At 48.3% G+C, this 12,825-nt stretch overlaps 1 protein-coding gene across 12 annotated transcripts in view; it reads left to right on the top strand.

Moving 5' to 3' along the window:
- Positions 1–12,272, top strand: part of TNC (tenascin C) — a 102,388-nt gene extending 90,116 nt beyond the window's left edge. For all 12 annotated transcript variants that reach the window (XM_086413904.1, XM_086413902.1, XM_086413903.1 and 9 more), the window contains 5 exons: positions 1,247–1,398; positions 2,395–2,491; positions 3,345–3,506; positions 7,237–7,400; positions 11,551–12,272. In XM_086413904.1, the coding sequence (XP_086270030.1) occupies positions 1,247–1,398; positions 2,395–2,491; positions 3,345–3,506; positions 7,237–7,400; positions 11,551–11,661 (686 nt within the window). In that variant the 3' untranslated portion in view covers positions 11,662–12,272. The remainder of the gene's footprint in view (positions 1–1,246; positions 1,399–2,394; positions 2,492–3,344; positions 3,507–7,236; positions 7,401–11,550) is intronic.
- The last annotated feature ends 553 nt before the right edge of the window (positions 12,273–12,825 follow it).

Raw genomic sequence — 12,825 nt, 5'->3', positions numbered from 1 at the left:
CTTGGGAGAATCTCTGTACTGAACTCCTAGCCCAGTGGGTAGCCATTGTTGGGGCTCCTTATGAACTCAGTGTTCTCCTTCAGCATGTGGGCATTTATAAAGCCTCCTTATCCTCTAAAATCACAAACAGGCCTCCCATGTAGGCCAGGACTATCTTGCCCAGTTTTCTGGTGGGGAACAGAGGCCCCCAGAGACTAAATGACCCGCTCAGGGTTATACCATGAGTTAGAGTCTGGTCTGGGCTCCAGTGTTGCAGGAGCAGGGAACCACACCCAAACCCAGCCAATGGAGAAGAGGAAAGGAGGAGGGGGGCTTTGGAGAGCTTTGAACTGGGTATACAGACTATATCCCAGCGCTGCCTCCTGCCCTTCACACTTCACTCTGGTCACTCCGCACACACCTGCTGAAGGAGGGGTGGATGCTAAAGCACCTGTCTTCCAGATCTAATGCCAGGTGTGAATGTGCCCTAAAGATGCTCTCAGACCAGGTTGTGAAACAGACAAGAAAATACCTAATGAGACAATCTCAGGGGAAGGTAACATACATTGAGGAGGTCAGAACAACAACAAAAAAGAGCTGCTATGATCATCACTTCTCAAGTCTACCTGCTAATAAGCATAGTCCCAAGATCATCCGTTTCTATCCAGTGTTGAATTTTTTGCACCATGTTACCACAAATAGAAATTCCCCAGACATTCCTATGTTAGCCTTCTAAGATTCCCAGGCTCAGAGCAGTTATATGACTTCTCCAGTGTCCGAAGGCAAGGAAGCAGCAAGTTCAGGACTAGAACCCTTCCTTGTTTTTGGCTTCAGAATCCTTTGAAGAGTCTGAGATGCATGCAGCCTGCCAGAGTGTCCTGACCCACGGTGAGCCACGCCCTGGGTGCTAGAGACCCAGTCATCCTGGCCAACACCTGGGTGTCCATCAGGTGTTCATGGAGTGCTGCCTGCATGCTCCTGATTGATCATAGTCAACCTGACACAGCCCTCAAGCAGATCAGCGCTCCTCCCACTGGTATCATGGTGGCTCCCATCAATACAAAAGGCTGAAATGGGTCCCTTTTATCCATAACCTCTGCGCCTCGCTGCACTCCCACAAAATAGTTTTAATCCCCCCCTTGCACACAAGAGAACAGAGTCTCAGAGAGGTGAAGCTGCTTGTCCTTAGGTGCCTAGCCAACAAGCACTTAGCCTGTGACTTCAAAGCTCCTGCTCCCGAGAATCATTCCTCCTTCTCATCCTGCAGTTGGAGTCCTGTACCAATTCCCCAGGGACTGCTCCCAGGCAATGCTGAATGGAGACACGACCTCTGGCGTCTACACCATTTATCTGAACAATGACAAGACCCAGAAGCAGGAAGTCTTCTGTGACATGACCTCTGACGGGGGTGGATGGATTGTGAGTATCATGGAGACAGGCTCCAGGCCTCTCAGACAGGAGGGGTGGGGGCAGAGGAGAGGCGGGGAGGTCCCCTCCATGCCCTCTGACCTTAATGTGCCTGAGGGTTTGCAAGACAGTGCCTGTCACATGGAAACACTCAGGAATTCTCTCTTAAAGTAATGGGAAAGAAGCTGAGGATAAAGAGCAGTTCCTCATTTTCTCGTAATTTATCTTATTTGATCCTCAAACAGCTCTGTGATGTATAAATGGCAGTGATGTATAAATGATGTATAAATCCTCGAGCCCATTAAGTTTACTGATTAACACTGGCCATCTACCAGGCACTAGCGTGCTAAGAGTTTTCCATGAATGATTTCAGTGCCATTACCATATGAGCTAAGTAGTACTTTTTAAAATTATTGCTGTTATTCGGTCGCTCTCTTCATGACCCCATGGACTATAGCATGCCAGGCTTCCCTGTCCTTCACTATCTCCCAGAGTTTGCATAAACTCATGTCCACTGAGTCAGTGATGCCAGCCAACCATTTCATCCTCTGTTGCCCGCTTCTCCTCCTGCCTTTAGTCTTTCCCAGCAGCAGGCTCTTTTCCAATGAGTCAGCTCTTCACATCATGTGCCCAAAGAATTGGAGCTTCAGCTTCAGCATCAGTCCTTCCAATGAATATTTAATTATTAAATTTTATTTTTTAGAGCAGTTTTAAATTGGCAGCAGAATTGAGCAGGAGGTTCACTGAGTCCCCACATGTATGGCCTACCCGGACACATCACAATCACCCAAAGCTGGGTGGTGGTCTTACTCATCCCTGTCTCGGGGGAGAACGCTGAGACTCCGAGAGGGGAGGTGGCGTGTGTGCACTGACTTGCACGCCAGATTAGTGAGGACAGAGGTGGGGTCCGGTGCCTTTCCCACAGTGAGCATTTCCTCCTCTCAGAAAGACACCTTCTCGTTCCTTCAATGGCTTAAGCTCACCCGGATTCATTGCTTGTGTTTATAGGTGTTCCTGAGACGCAAAAATGGACGTGAGGACTTCTATCGAAACTGGAAGGCCTACGCTGCTGGATTTGGGGACTTAAAAGAAGAGTTCTGGCTTGGTAATACAGCCTGCGCGTTCATGCCCCAAATGCCCATTCGGCAACCCTGTCGTCTGTCCTAACCCACAGCGAAAAGTGGGAGAGAAACGGATTAGGAGGAAACGATAGCTCTGGTGGTCGACACAGAATATCAGATTCTCAATGGAAAAAACTTGAGATTCTCTGGGTCATTAAAAATAAAAATCTGTTCGGAGGAGAGCCAATAGCCGGACCCTAAGAATAAGCCTAGCCTTCCGTCAACCCCTGGGCCACCTGGAGCATTATCCTCACTGATGTCCTTCACCTATGCTGACTGGGTCCCTCAGAGCCACACCCTCCAAGCCTCCCAGCAGCCCCACAGTGTACAAAGCTCCCATCTTGCACCTGGGAAAATAGCCCCAAAGAGGTTAAACTGCTGACCGTAGGGATCTAGCCAATAAAGACGTGAGTGGCACCCGAATTCTCTCAGCCAGCACTACCGTGGCATCCCCCACCCCCCACTGTGACTCACACTTTGCCATAACCTGCCCCTGGCACAGGGCACCGTCATACATTCCAGCATCTGAGCCTGGGAATATCTGCCCCATTGCCTTTCACAGGTAACGAGCTTAGAGTGGAAAAGGTACGCTCTCCACCTTATTTCCTTTGATATTCACAGCACACTAGGAGATGGGCAGGGCAAAGAGGTCAACCCAATCTTAGCTGAGGCTCGGACACTGCATATGTGTCACCTGATGCTGTAACAGCAAGGAGCCGAGCAGGTGCGTCAGGCAAAGCTCTTTAGTACACATGGAGCCGCTGCTCTCGGGCGGTGAGGAGGAATGAACGCCTCGGTCACTGTGCTTCTTCGGTAACCCTCGCCTGTCGTCCACAGGGCTGGACACTTTGAGCAAAATCACAGCCCAGGGGCAGTACGAGCTCCGGGTGGACCTGCGGGACCACGGGGAGTCGGCCTACGCCGTCTACGACAAGTTCAGCGTGGGAGATGCCCGGACGCGCTACCGGCTGAAGGTGGAGGGGTACAGTGGCACGGCAGGTGAGTGCAGCGGCGTGGCAGGTACGCACAGCCACTCGCGGAGCCCACGGGACCTCGAACACGTCTCGGGCTTTCAGCTAGTTCCCCACTCAGCAGTCCTTCCTGCATCGGCCCATCCACTTATCCACAAACATTTGATAGGTACTAATCTGGCAGAACTACAATTTAACAGGGCTAGGTAGATACTTGGGAGAAGGAAATGGCAACCCACTCCAGTACTCTTGCCTGGAAACTCCCATGGACAGAGGAGCCTGGTAGGCGACAGTCCATGGGGTCAGGAAGAGTCGGATAAGACTGAGTGACTTCACTTTCACTTTTCACTCTCATGCATTGGAAAAGGAAATGGCAACCCACTCCAGTATTCTTGCCTGGAGAATCCCAGGGACGAGGGGGTGCCTGGTGGGCTGCCATCTATGGGGTCGCACTGGGTTGGACATGACTGAAGCAACTTAACAGCAGCAGCAGCAGCAGGTAGATACTTGATCACCAAAACCTAGGGTAGGTTGGGAAATAGGACATTTAAGATGTATTTGTAGCTACCTGAAAGTGAAAGTGAAGTCACTCAGTCCTGTCTGACTCTTTTCGACCCGTGGACTGTAGCCCACCAGGCTCCTCCATCCATGGGATTCTCCAGGCAAGAATACTGGAGTGGGTTGCCATTTCCTTCTCCAGGGGATCTTCCTGACCCAGGGATCGAACCCAGGCCTCCTGCATTGCAGGCAGACGCTGTAACCTCTGAGCCACCAGGGAAGCCCTACTCCGTGTTTAGATACCAATTTTACACAGAGAGGCAAGCAGTGTCTTGGGAGCTTTAATACTCATGCACTCCCGTGCCTCTCTGTTTATTACACACATATGACCCCTGGGGGATCCTGTTGGTGAGCTGACACAGTGTGTCTGGGGTGAAACGGAGACGCGCCATTTCTGACAAGGGCCCTCGTGATACCGGTGTCGTGGCACTGCTGGTCCGTGGCCTGCACTTTGAGTAGCAGACAGTCCACTCCATTACCCACCCAGATAAGTCTTTTCTAAGGCCTTCCTGCCACATGGCCTTGCAGCCTCAGCTGGCACATCCACATGACCAGAGAAGCTCCCTACCTCTCTGGCAGTCCTTCACTCTTTGACTAGTACAGAACCTAGCTCAGGTTTGGAAGATGTCTTTGACTTGAAATGACCTTTGTGTGGTTTTCTGGCACCATGTTACAAGAGAAACAAACAAGGAAACCATATGCATTCAGGCAAATGAGGTGCAGCCTCTTTTTGCTGATGTTTCATATGCATTGTGAAAGTGAAAGTGTTCATCGCTCAGTTGTGTCCAACTCTTTCTGACACCATGGACTGTAGCCCGCCAGGCTCCTCTGTCCATGGAATTCTCCAGGCAAGAACACTGGAGTGGGGTGCTATTTCCTTCTCCAGGGGATCTTCCCAACCCAGGGATCAAACCTGGATCTCCTGCATTGCAGGCAGATTCTTTACCATTTGAGCCACCAGGGAAACCTCATTTCATTTGCATTATAAATTATATAATAAATGATACATATATGATACAGATCATATATATGTATCCAAGGAGATATTGCTATTATACAGGTGAGGAAACTGAGCCTCAGAGAAGTTTGGCGATTTGCCCAAGATGTAACAGCTTGAGGAAGGTGGGCCCAGGGGACAAGCCTAGCTGCTCACAGGTGGTTTTGGTAACAAGGGAGATCAGGTATAAGAGCCTGACCACCCCATGCCAAGCCCTGCCGGCTTTGGGGTGGCTCCCCATTACGTTTATGAGAACAGAGGAGACAGATGCTATAGCACATTCCCAACCTCTGGGCCCTGAAAGAACACACCCATAATGGGAAAAGTCTCCAGACATGATTTGCCAGAAGCAGGTCTCAACCTAAGGAGAGTCAGAGCTCTTTAGAGGTCAGACTGGTGGTAATGAAGAGAGAGACCCAGAGCAAACATTGTTTTCATTCTTGCATCGTCAAGGAATTCTCACATTTTCTTACCTAGCAACAAATACCTCTTTTGTTGAGATGGCTTCAGGCAAGGAAGGTCTTGTTACAGGGCAAGCAAAGGCACTTTGGGCAAGAAGGCAGCAGGAATGTGGCCTCCACCCATTGCTCTCTGTATTTCCAACAGAAAAGGAGCCATAATCTACCCCTTCATTTCAGAAGCTCACCCTTGGAAACGCCTCCTCCTGTGTGTACTGAGGGCAGCCAGCCCTTCCCCAGGAGAGCATCTTGTTTCATCATATCTAGCTTCATATACTTCATCATATCTAGCTTTCATCATATTCTAGCTCTTGGGAGCTTCATCAGTTAACAAGGCACTCAAGTCCCGATGGATAAAGAATCTGCCTGCAATGCAGGAGACCCAGGTCCAATCCCTAGGTTGGGAAGATCCCTATCAAGTCCCCATGATAACTTGCTCCCATATATCAGGGTAGAATGCCTCAATGTCTTGCAACTTTTCTGCCCAGCATTGGCCAGGGTTGGAAGTGAGCGAACACAGAAATGGCACTTAAATACTCCTAAAATTCAATATATTAAATTACAAGCTAGATTCCCATGTAGCACTACATGTAAACAGGCTTTTTGTCTAAGAATCAGGGGAAATTGGTCCCATCACTTTGAAAAATAAATGTACAATATACTAGCTATTTGGTGACATCTAAAACCTGAAAGGTTTGATTGTAAGTATAGCTCTGTAGGCTGAGACTTAAGGCAGACTGGCTCAGGATACCTCTGGAAACGCAGCATGGCAGAGTGGTAAACTAAACTCATTAGAACTTGCTAAATATATGTGTAAATAAATGAGCGAGTGAGTGTGAGTTAATGAATAAGCGTGTGTGTGCTAAGTCACTTCAGTCGTGTCCAACTGCAGCCCACCAGCTCCTCTGTCCATGGGATCCTCCACGTGGCTTGCTATTTCCTCCTTCAGCGGATCTTCCCGACCCAGGGATTGAACCTGTATCTCCGATGTCTCCTGCATCGGCAGTCCAGTCCTTCACCACTAGCGCTACCTAGGACTAAATGGGTAATAAATAAATACATCCCTGGAGGAGGGCGTGGCAACCCACTCCAGTACTCTTGCCTGGAGAATCCCATGGACAGAGGAGCCTGGTGGGCTGCAGTCCATGGGCTCTCCAAGAGTCGGACACGACTGAGCGACTAAGCATAAATAAATACATGGAAAAAAAAACTGAAGTCTAAATACTTGCATTTGGGGGAAAAGCACATCATTATTAAATACAGGTTTCCCACCTTACTCTCTGAGTTCCTTTGCATCAAGTGAATGCAGAAACAGTCATGAAAGTAACAACAGTCATAGCTATTTGCGCTCCATACCGCCTGTTCAGCATACACTTCGTATCAGTTGTTCCCACAGCCCCGAGGTGAACCAAATCAATGTGCCGTGCCCATTCCATTCCACAGATGGGAAAACTGAGGTTCCACAAGCGGCTTGATTTGTGCAAGGACACAACCAGGGTGTGAGAAAGATGGGATTGGAGCGAGACCCTCCAAACATACCTGCAGCCCTCTTTCTACCACCTTGTGCCACTTCTATCAGAAATGAGGCTCCCGGCGGTACTCATGTTCCATCCAGGCCCGTGTTGGATCCTACCTCTGGGCCTGTCATTGGAGACCGGCCCACCCAAGGCCCTTGGGTTGTCGCCCTGGTGCTCCCACAGCCCCCCAGGAGCTCCAGCCCTGAGTCGGTACGCTCTCTCCCCCAGGTGACTCCATGGCCTACCACAATGGCAGATCCTTCTCCACCTTCGACAAGGACACAGACTCGGCCATCACCAACTGTGCCCTGTCCTACAAGGGGGCTTTCTGGTACAAGAACTGCCACCGTGTCAACCTGATGGGGAGATACGGGGACAACAGCCACAGTCAGGTGAGAGCCTGCAAGGGCCCAAGCAGGGCTGAGACGGGGAGGCAGGGACCTCAGGGGCAAGACCTCAGGTTCTTCACATCAGGGAGAAGTCCATGGCACCCCGGGCCAGGTAAACCACAGAGACAGCGTGTATTAGCCCATGAAGATCCCGAGGAGAACCACTGGTCAAGGGGATGCCGGGCATACAAAGCTTTCCCTGGATTATCTGTGTCTGAACCCCACAAGGAAACAGACGGCAGTGGAGGCTGTTTGGGTAGAGCAGGGGGTGATGCAGGCCCTGGCCTGGAGGCACCTCCAGAGCCCCAAGAACATCTTAGAATGAAGATCCCAGATTCTAAGTTCCTTCCTCTTATGAATCCTAAGACCGAGGTCCAGAAAAAGCTGACTTTCCTGAGGTCATGGGCCAAAGCTGGGGACAGACAGAAATCCTCCAGGCCACACCCTGCCCCCAAATTTCCCTGCACCATACAGGATGCTGTGACACAATTTCTGCAATCATAGAAACAGATTTATTTTTTACAGTTTCTGTGGAAATGGGTAAACAAAACCCAATTCAACTATTTTCTCACGCTGAGCCCTGCCTACATGAGCAGGTGCCTGAAAAGTGGATGAAGTCAGGTGGGCCCAGCTACTTAACCATGATGGCCGCTTCTCAGCAGCCATCCCTGCACCACACAGCAGAGAACGGTATTCGCACAGAGCCATCCAGACTGATCCCTGGGCTGGGTCTCAGGGAGCCTTACCCAGCCTGCAACCCAGGTGGTGGTTGTTGTTCAGTCACTAAGTCATGTCCGACTCTCTGACTCCCTGGACTGCAGCATGCCAGGGTCCTCTGTCCTCCACTCTCTCCTGGAGTTTGCTCAAGTTCATGTCCACTGAGCTGCTGATGCTAACTAACCATCTCATCCCCTGCTGTCCCCTTCTTTCATCTTCAATCTTTCCCAGCATTAGGGTCTTTTCCAATGAGTCAGCTCTTTGCACCAGGTGGCCAAAGTATAGGAACTTCAACTGTAGCAATAATCCTTCCAATGTAGATGCAGGGTTGATTTCCTTTAGGATTGACTGGTTTGATCTCCTTGCTGTCCAAGGGACTCTCAAGAGTCTTCTCCAGTACCACGGTTTGAAAGTATCAATCTTTAGCACTCAGCCTTCTTATGGTCCAGCTCTCACATGGTCCTGACTACTGGAAAAACCATAGCTTTGACCTTTGTTGGCAAAGTGATGTCTCTGCTTTTTAATCCACTGTCTAGATTTGTTATATCTTTCCTTCCAAGGAACAAGTGTCTTAATTTCATGGCTGCAGTCACTGTCAGCAGTGATTTTAGAGACCCAGAAGATAAAATCTGCCATTGTTTCCACTATTCCCCCTTCTGTTTGCCATGAAGTGATGGGACCTGATGCCATGATCTTAGCTTTTAATGTTGAGTTTTAAGCCAGCTTTTTCACTCTCCTCTTTCACTCTCATCAAGAGACTCTTTAGTTCCTCTTCACTTTCTGCCAGTAGAGTCAAATCATCTGCATATCTGAGGTTGTTGATATTTCTCCCAACAATCTGGGATCCCTTTGTAAGAAGGCAAAGGTCCGAATCACACCAAATGGCCCCAGGGATTCCGATCGGGGGTCCTAGGCAAGATGCAGCATCTCATCATCTTGCTTACTTATACTTTTGTTCTTGGGCTTGTTTTGGCAGCTTTTGGGTTGTTGGGTTTGGGGGTTTTTTTGTTTTGTTTTTACCAGCTGCATGGACAAAGGAGCCCGGCAGGCTACAGTCCATGGGGTTGCAAAAGAGTCGGACATGACTTAATGACTAAACAAGAACAACAGCTCTGTTATTAATGGTTTTGATAGATGTGTTTATGTTGAGTTAACTACCTGGAAATGATTTCTGTGACCTTAAATGTACACCTTATCTTGATAATTTCTGACACTTTCAAAGCATTATCACCTTCTCTCTCCCGTGCGCATCACCTTTGCTCTGTGAGGGGACCAGGACATGGCTTTTTGTGTCTATTTTACAGAGGAGGCAAGACTTGAAGGACACATGTGAACACCAGTCTTGTATTTTCTCTACCCTATATGCGGCCTCAATAATACACCCACTCTGAGAACTACTGCACTCCTTTATCTCCTGGTTCCCTAACATCAGTATAACACAAGGTCCTTTGGGAGGGGGAAAAAAAAGGTACATGCCAGAAGGAAACTTCCTCGTCCATCCTTCCATCCAACTTTGGAAGAAGGAGCTGACATAGAAGGCCACAGAGTTCACAGGAGCTCAGTCCCAGCACTGGCTCTGCTCTGGCTGTCGTGTGGCCTCCGTGAAGCCACTTTCCCTCTCTGGCTTCAGTCTCCACCGTAGCATTAGGAGGACTCACTTCCAGCTCTGAACCTCAGTCGGAGGAGAGGACGAGGGCAGAGGAAGGGAGAACAGGACCAAGCTGAGTTCATTGCAAACACATCTGCCCCTAAATTGAGTCGGGGAGTCTCAGATCCCATCCGCCTGTCAGGTTCAGAGGCTGTCCAGTATCAATCAATGCCAAAAATTAGCATTAAACAAAGCATCTGTATTTTCCTCCATTTCACCAGCCACTATCTTCTCTGTGGACATGTTCCATCCCAGCCCTACGAAACCTGAAGAGAAGAGGGCTCAGTGCATGGAGCGGGGTGGGAGGGGGGTAGGGGAGACCCCACAGGAGGACTCTCTGAAGCTGACCCCCACCCTAGGAGGACAAGGGGTCTGTGGGACTCAGAAGGCAGAGTCGACCACCTGTCGACTTTGCTGAAAAGCCAAACCCAGAACCAGGAGGCCCTGAGACAAGTACAGTCTTTTCTTGAGGAACATCTTTGGCCAGAGTTCTGAGGCTATGCCTCCATACTTGAGATGGGGGGTAATATTTACTGAGCGCCTATGATGGGCCCAGCAGGGTGGCAGGTCCTTTACAGACTCATTTAATCTTCACAGTATTCTTCTAAGGTTAGCATTATCAACCCTAAAGAAGAAAAATAGTAAAACTGAGGCCCAGAACCTTTTGATAACTTGTTCAAGACGTTTATCTCTCAAGTAAGAACACAAAGATTCAACTTTATGTGTCAGGTTGCAAAACTTGTGTCCACCTATGTTCTTTGTAAAACATGTCATAGGAATCCTGTGAAGTATAGACCCACCCACCCCACCCACCCCCCGCCGCCCACCGCATATAGCCACTCAATTCCGTAAGCTCTGATCATGACCCAAATTCCTGCAGCATGTAATCCTAATGATGGCCAGTTTCATCAGCCACCACTTTATCTCAAGGTGGCAGATCAAAGTTCAGTGCAAACTCAGGTGACTTCTGACTAAAGTTAAAAACGAAAACAACTGATTCAGCCAGGTCTCTTGAAAGTTTTGATTATGCAAATCAATAAACAGATCAGCAGGATACAGCCGTGAGCTTCCAAGTGGTCAAACTGAAACAGAGCTCTTCTTCCTTTAAATTAATTTTTATTGGAGTATAGTTGTTTTAGAATGTTGTGTTAGTTTCTACTGTACAACAAAGTGAGTCAGCTACATGTGCACACACACACACACATGCACACACACACACATATGTTGCTGTTGTTATTTAGTTGCTAAGTCATATCTGACTCTTTGCCACCCCAAGAACTGTAGCCAGCCAGGCTCCTCTGTCCATGGGATTTCCCAGGCAAGAATTCTGGAGTGGGTTGCCATATCTTTCTCCAGGGGATCTTTCTGACCCAGGGATCAAACCCATGTCTCCTGCATTGGCAGGTGGATTCTTCACTGTTGAGCCACCAGGGAAGCCCCACGTGTATGTGTATATATATATATATATATATATATATATACATCTCCACTCATTTTTGGGTTTCCTTCCCATTTACATCATCACAGGACATTGAGAAGAGCTCCCTGTGCTCTACAGTAGGTTCTGGTTAATAGAACCTACGATTAACTAGATAAATAGTTACCTATTTATACATAGTTGTCAATAGTGTATATATGACAATCCCAGTCTCCGAATTCATCCTCTCCTTCCCCCCTGGAATCCATATGTTTGAAATAGGGCTCATTTTGTCCCCCTAACTAAATAGCAATGGTCAGTGAATACTTTGTCTGATGGAAACCAATCTGAAGGTCTTCTCTCCTTCACAGGGTGTTAACTGGTTCCACTGGAAGGGCCACGAGCATTCAATCCAGTTTGCTGAGATGAAGCTGAGACCCAGCAACTTCCGAAACCTCGAAGGCAGGCGCAAAAGGGCATAAGTTTCCGGGGACAACTGGGGGAGAGGAGAAGGGCCCAGAGATTGAAGATAATTTTACCAAAGCATCAATGTGAGCAGTCCGACCATTAAGCCACACCTGGGCGTCTGGCAGGAGCTAAAGTTGACCATGGATCGTCGGGGCCTGCGGCAGCTGGCCTCAGCCACTCCGCGATGACTTCCTTCACACCAAAGACCACAGTGTCCGGCAGGTTTCCATTCTGTTGTTTGATTCGGCAAAAGTCTTGCAGCGACAGCATCACAGTGGTATTCCTTCTCTTGGGTGGCTCTGGGGATGGGAGCGGGGTAGCCTGTACAGTGGTAGCTTGTCTTAGAACCAGCTGGATTTTACACAAAGCTGTATAATTAATTATCATTATTTTTGTTAGCAGTGATTCAATGTGTGTCTTGAAGCCGTCCCTTTTTTTACGTTCAGAAAAGCAATGCTGTTTCAATTTTAAGGATACGATTAATATTATTAATATAATAATGATGATGATGATGATGATGTAAACTAAGGATTTTTAAAGAGATCTTCCTCTCCAAAACACATCTGGACAGTACCTGATTGTATTTTTTTTTTTTTTTTTTAATAAAAGCACAAGTACTTTTAAATTTGACTGTTGGTTTTCCTTTCATTGACTGTTAAGCCTGAATTCCACCAAAGACAATGTATCTGAACAAAGTGGGCGAGGAGGGAAGGGAGAGGTAAGGAGGGGTGGTGGCCAAGAGGGAGTGGGAGAAGGAAAGGGAGACTGCGGGCTGGGAGAGAGGAAAATATTTTTTAGTTTGAACAAGTCTGGAAAATGCTTGTAACTTAAGATTCGGGACTTCCCTGGTGGTCCAGTGCAGGGAACCTGGGTTCAGTTCCTGCACAGGAACCAGAACCCCCATGCCTCGATTAAAAATCCCATGAGCTGCAACTAAGACCTGGAGCAGCCAAATAAATTAATATCTAAAAAAAAAAAGATTCAGCTTCCCGCTCAACACTTCCAAGACTAGCAGTTTATTATTTTAAAAGACACCTTTATACCCATTTTCTAAAGTAATCTCCTAAATGCCACAGGCAAGGTAAGAACTGTGATCGAGCGAGGGTGGAAGTCCCCAGAGGCCTAAGCTCTGACCTTGCCTCCACCATTCCTTAGTTCCTTAACCTCTCCAGGCCTCA

Source organism: Bos grunniens, chromosome 8, assembly GCF_055505025.1.
Source record: "Bos grunniens cultivar Pamir isolate PY7600 chromosome 8, Bosgru_T2T1.0, whole genome shotgun sequence".
Lineage (NCBI taxonomy): Eukaryota > Metazoa > Chordata > Mammalia > Artiodactyla > Bovidae > Bos > Bos grunniens.
Note: the sequence above shows the minus strand (reverse complement) of the source record. Positions and strands in the feature narration are given on the sequence as shown.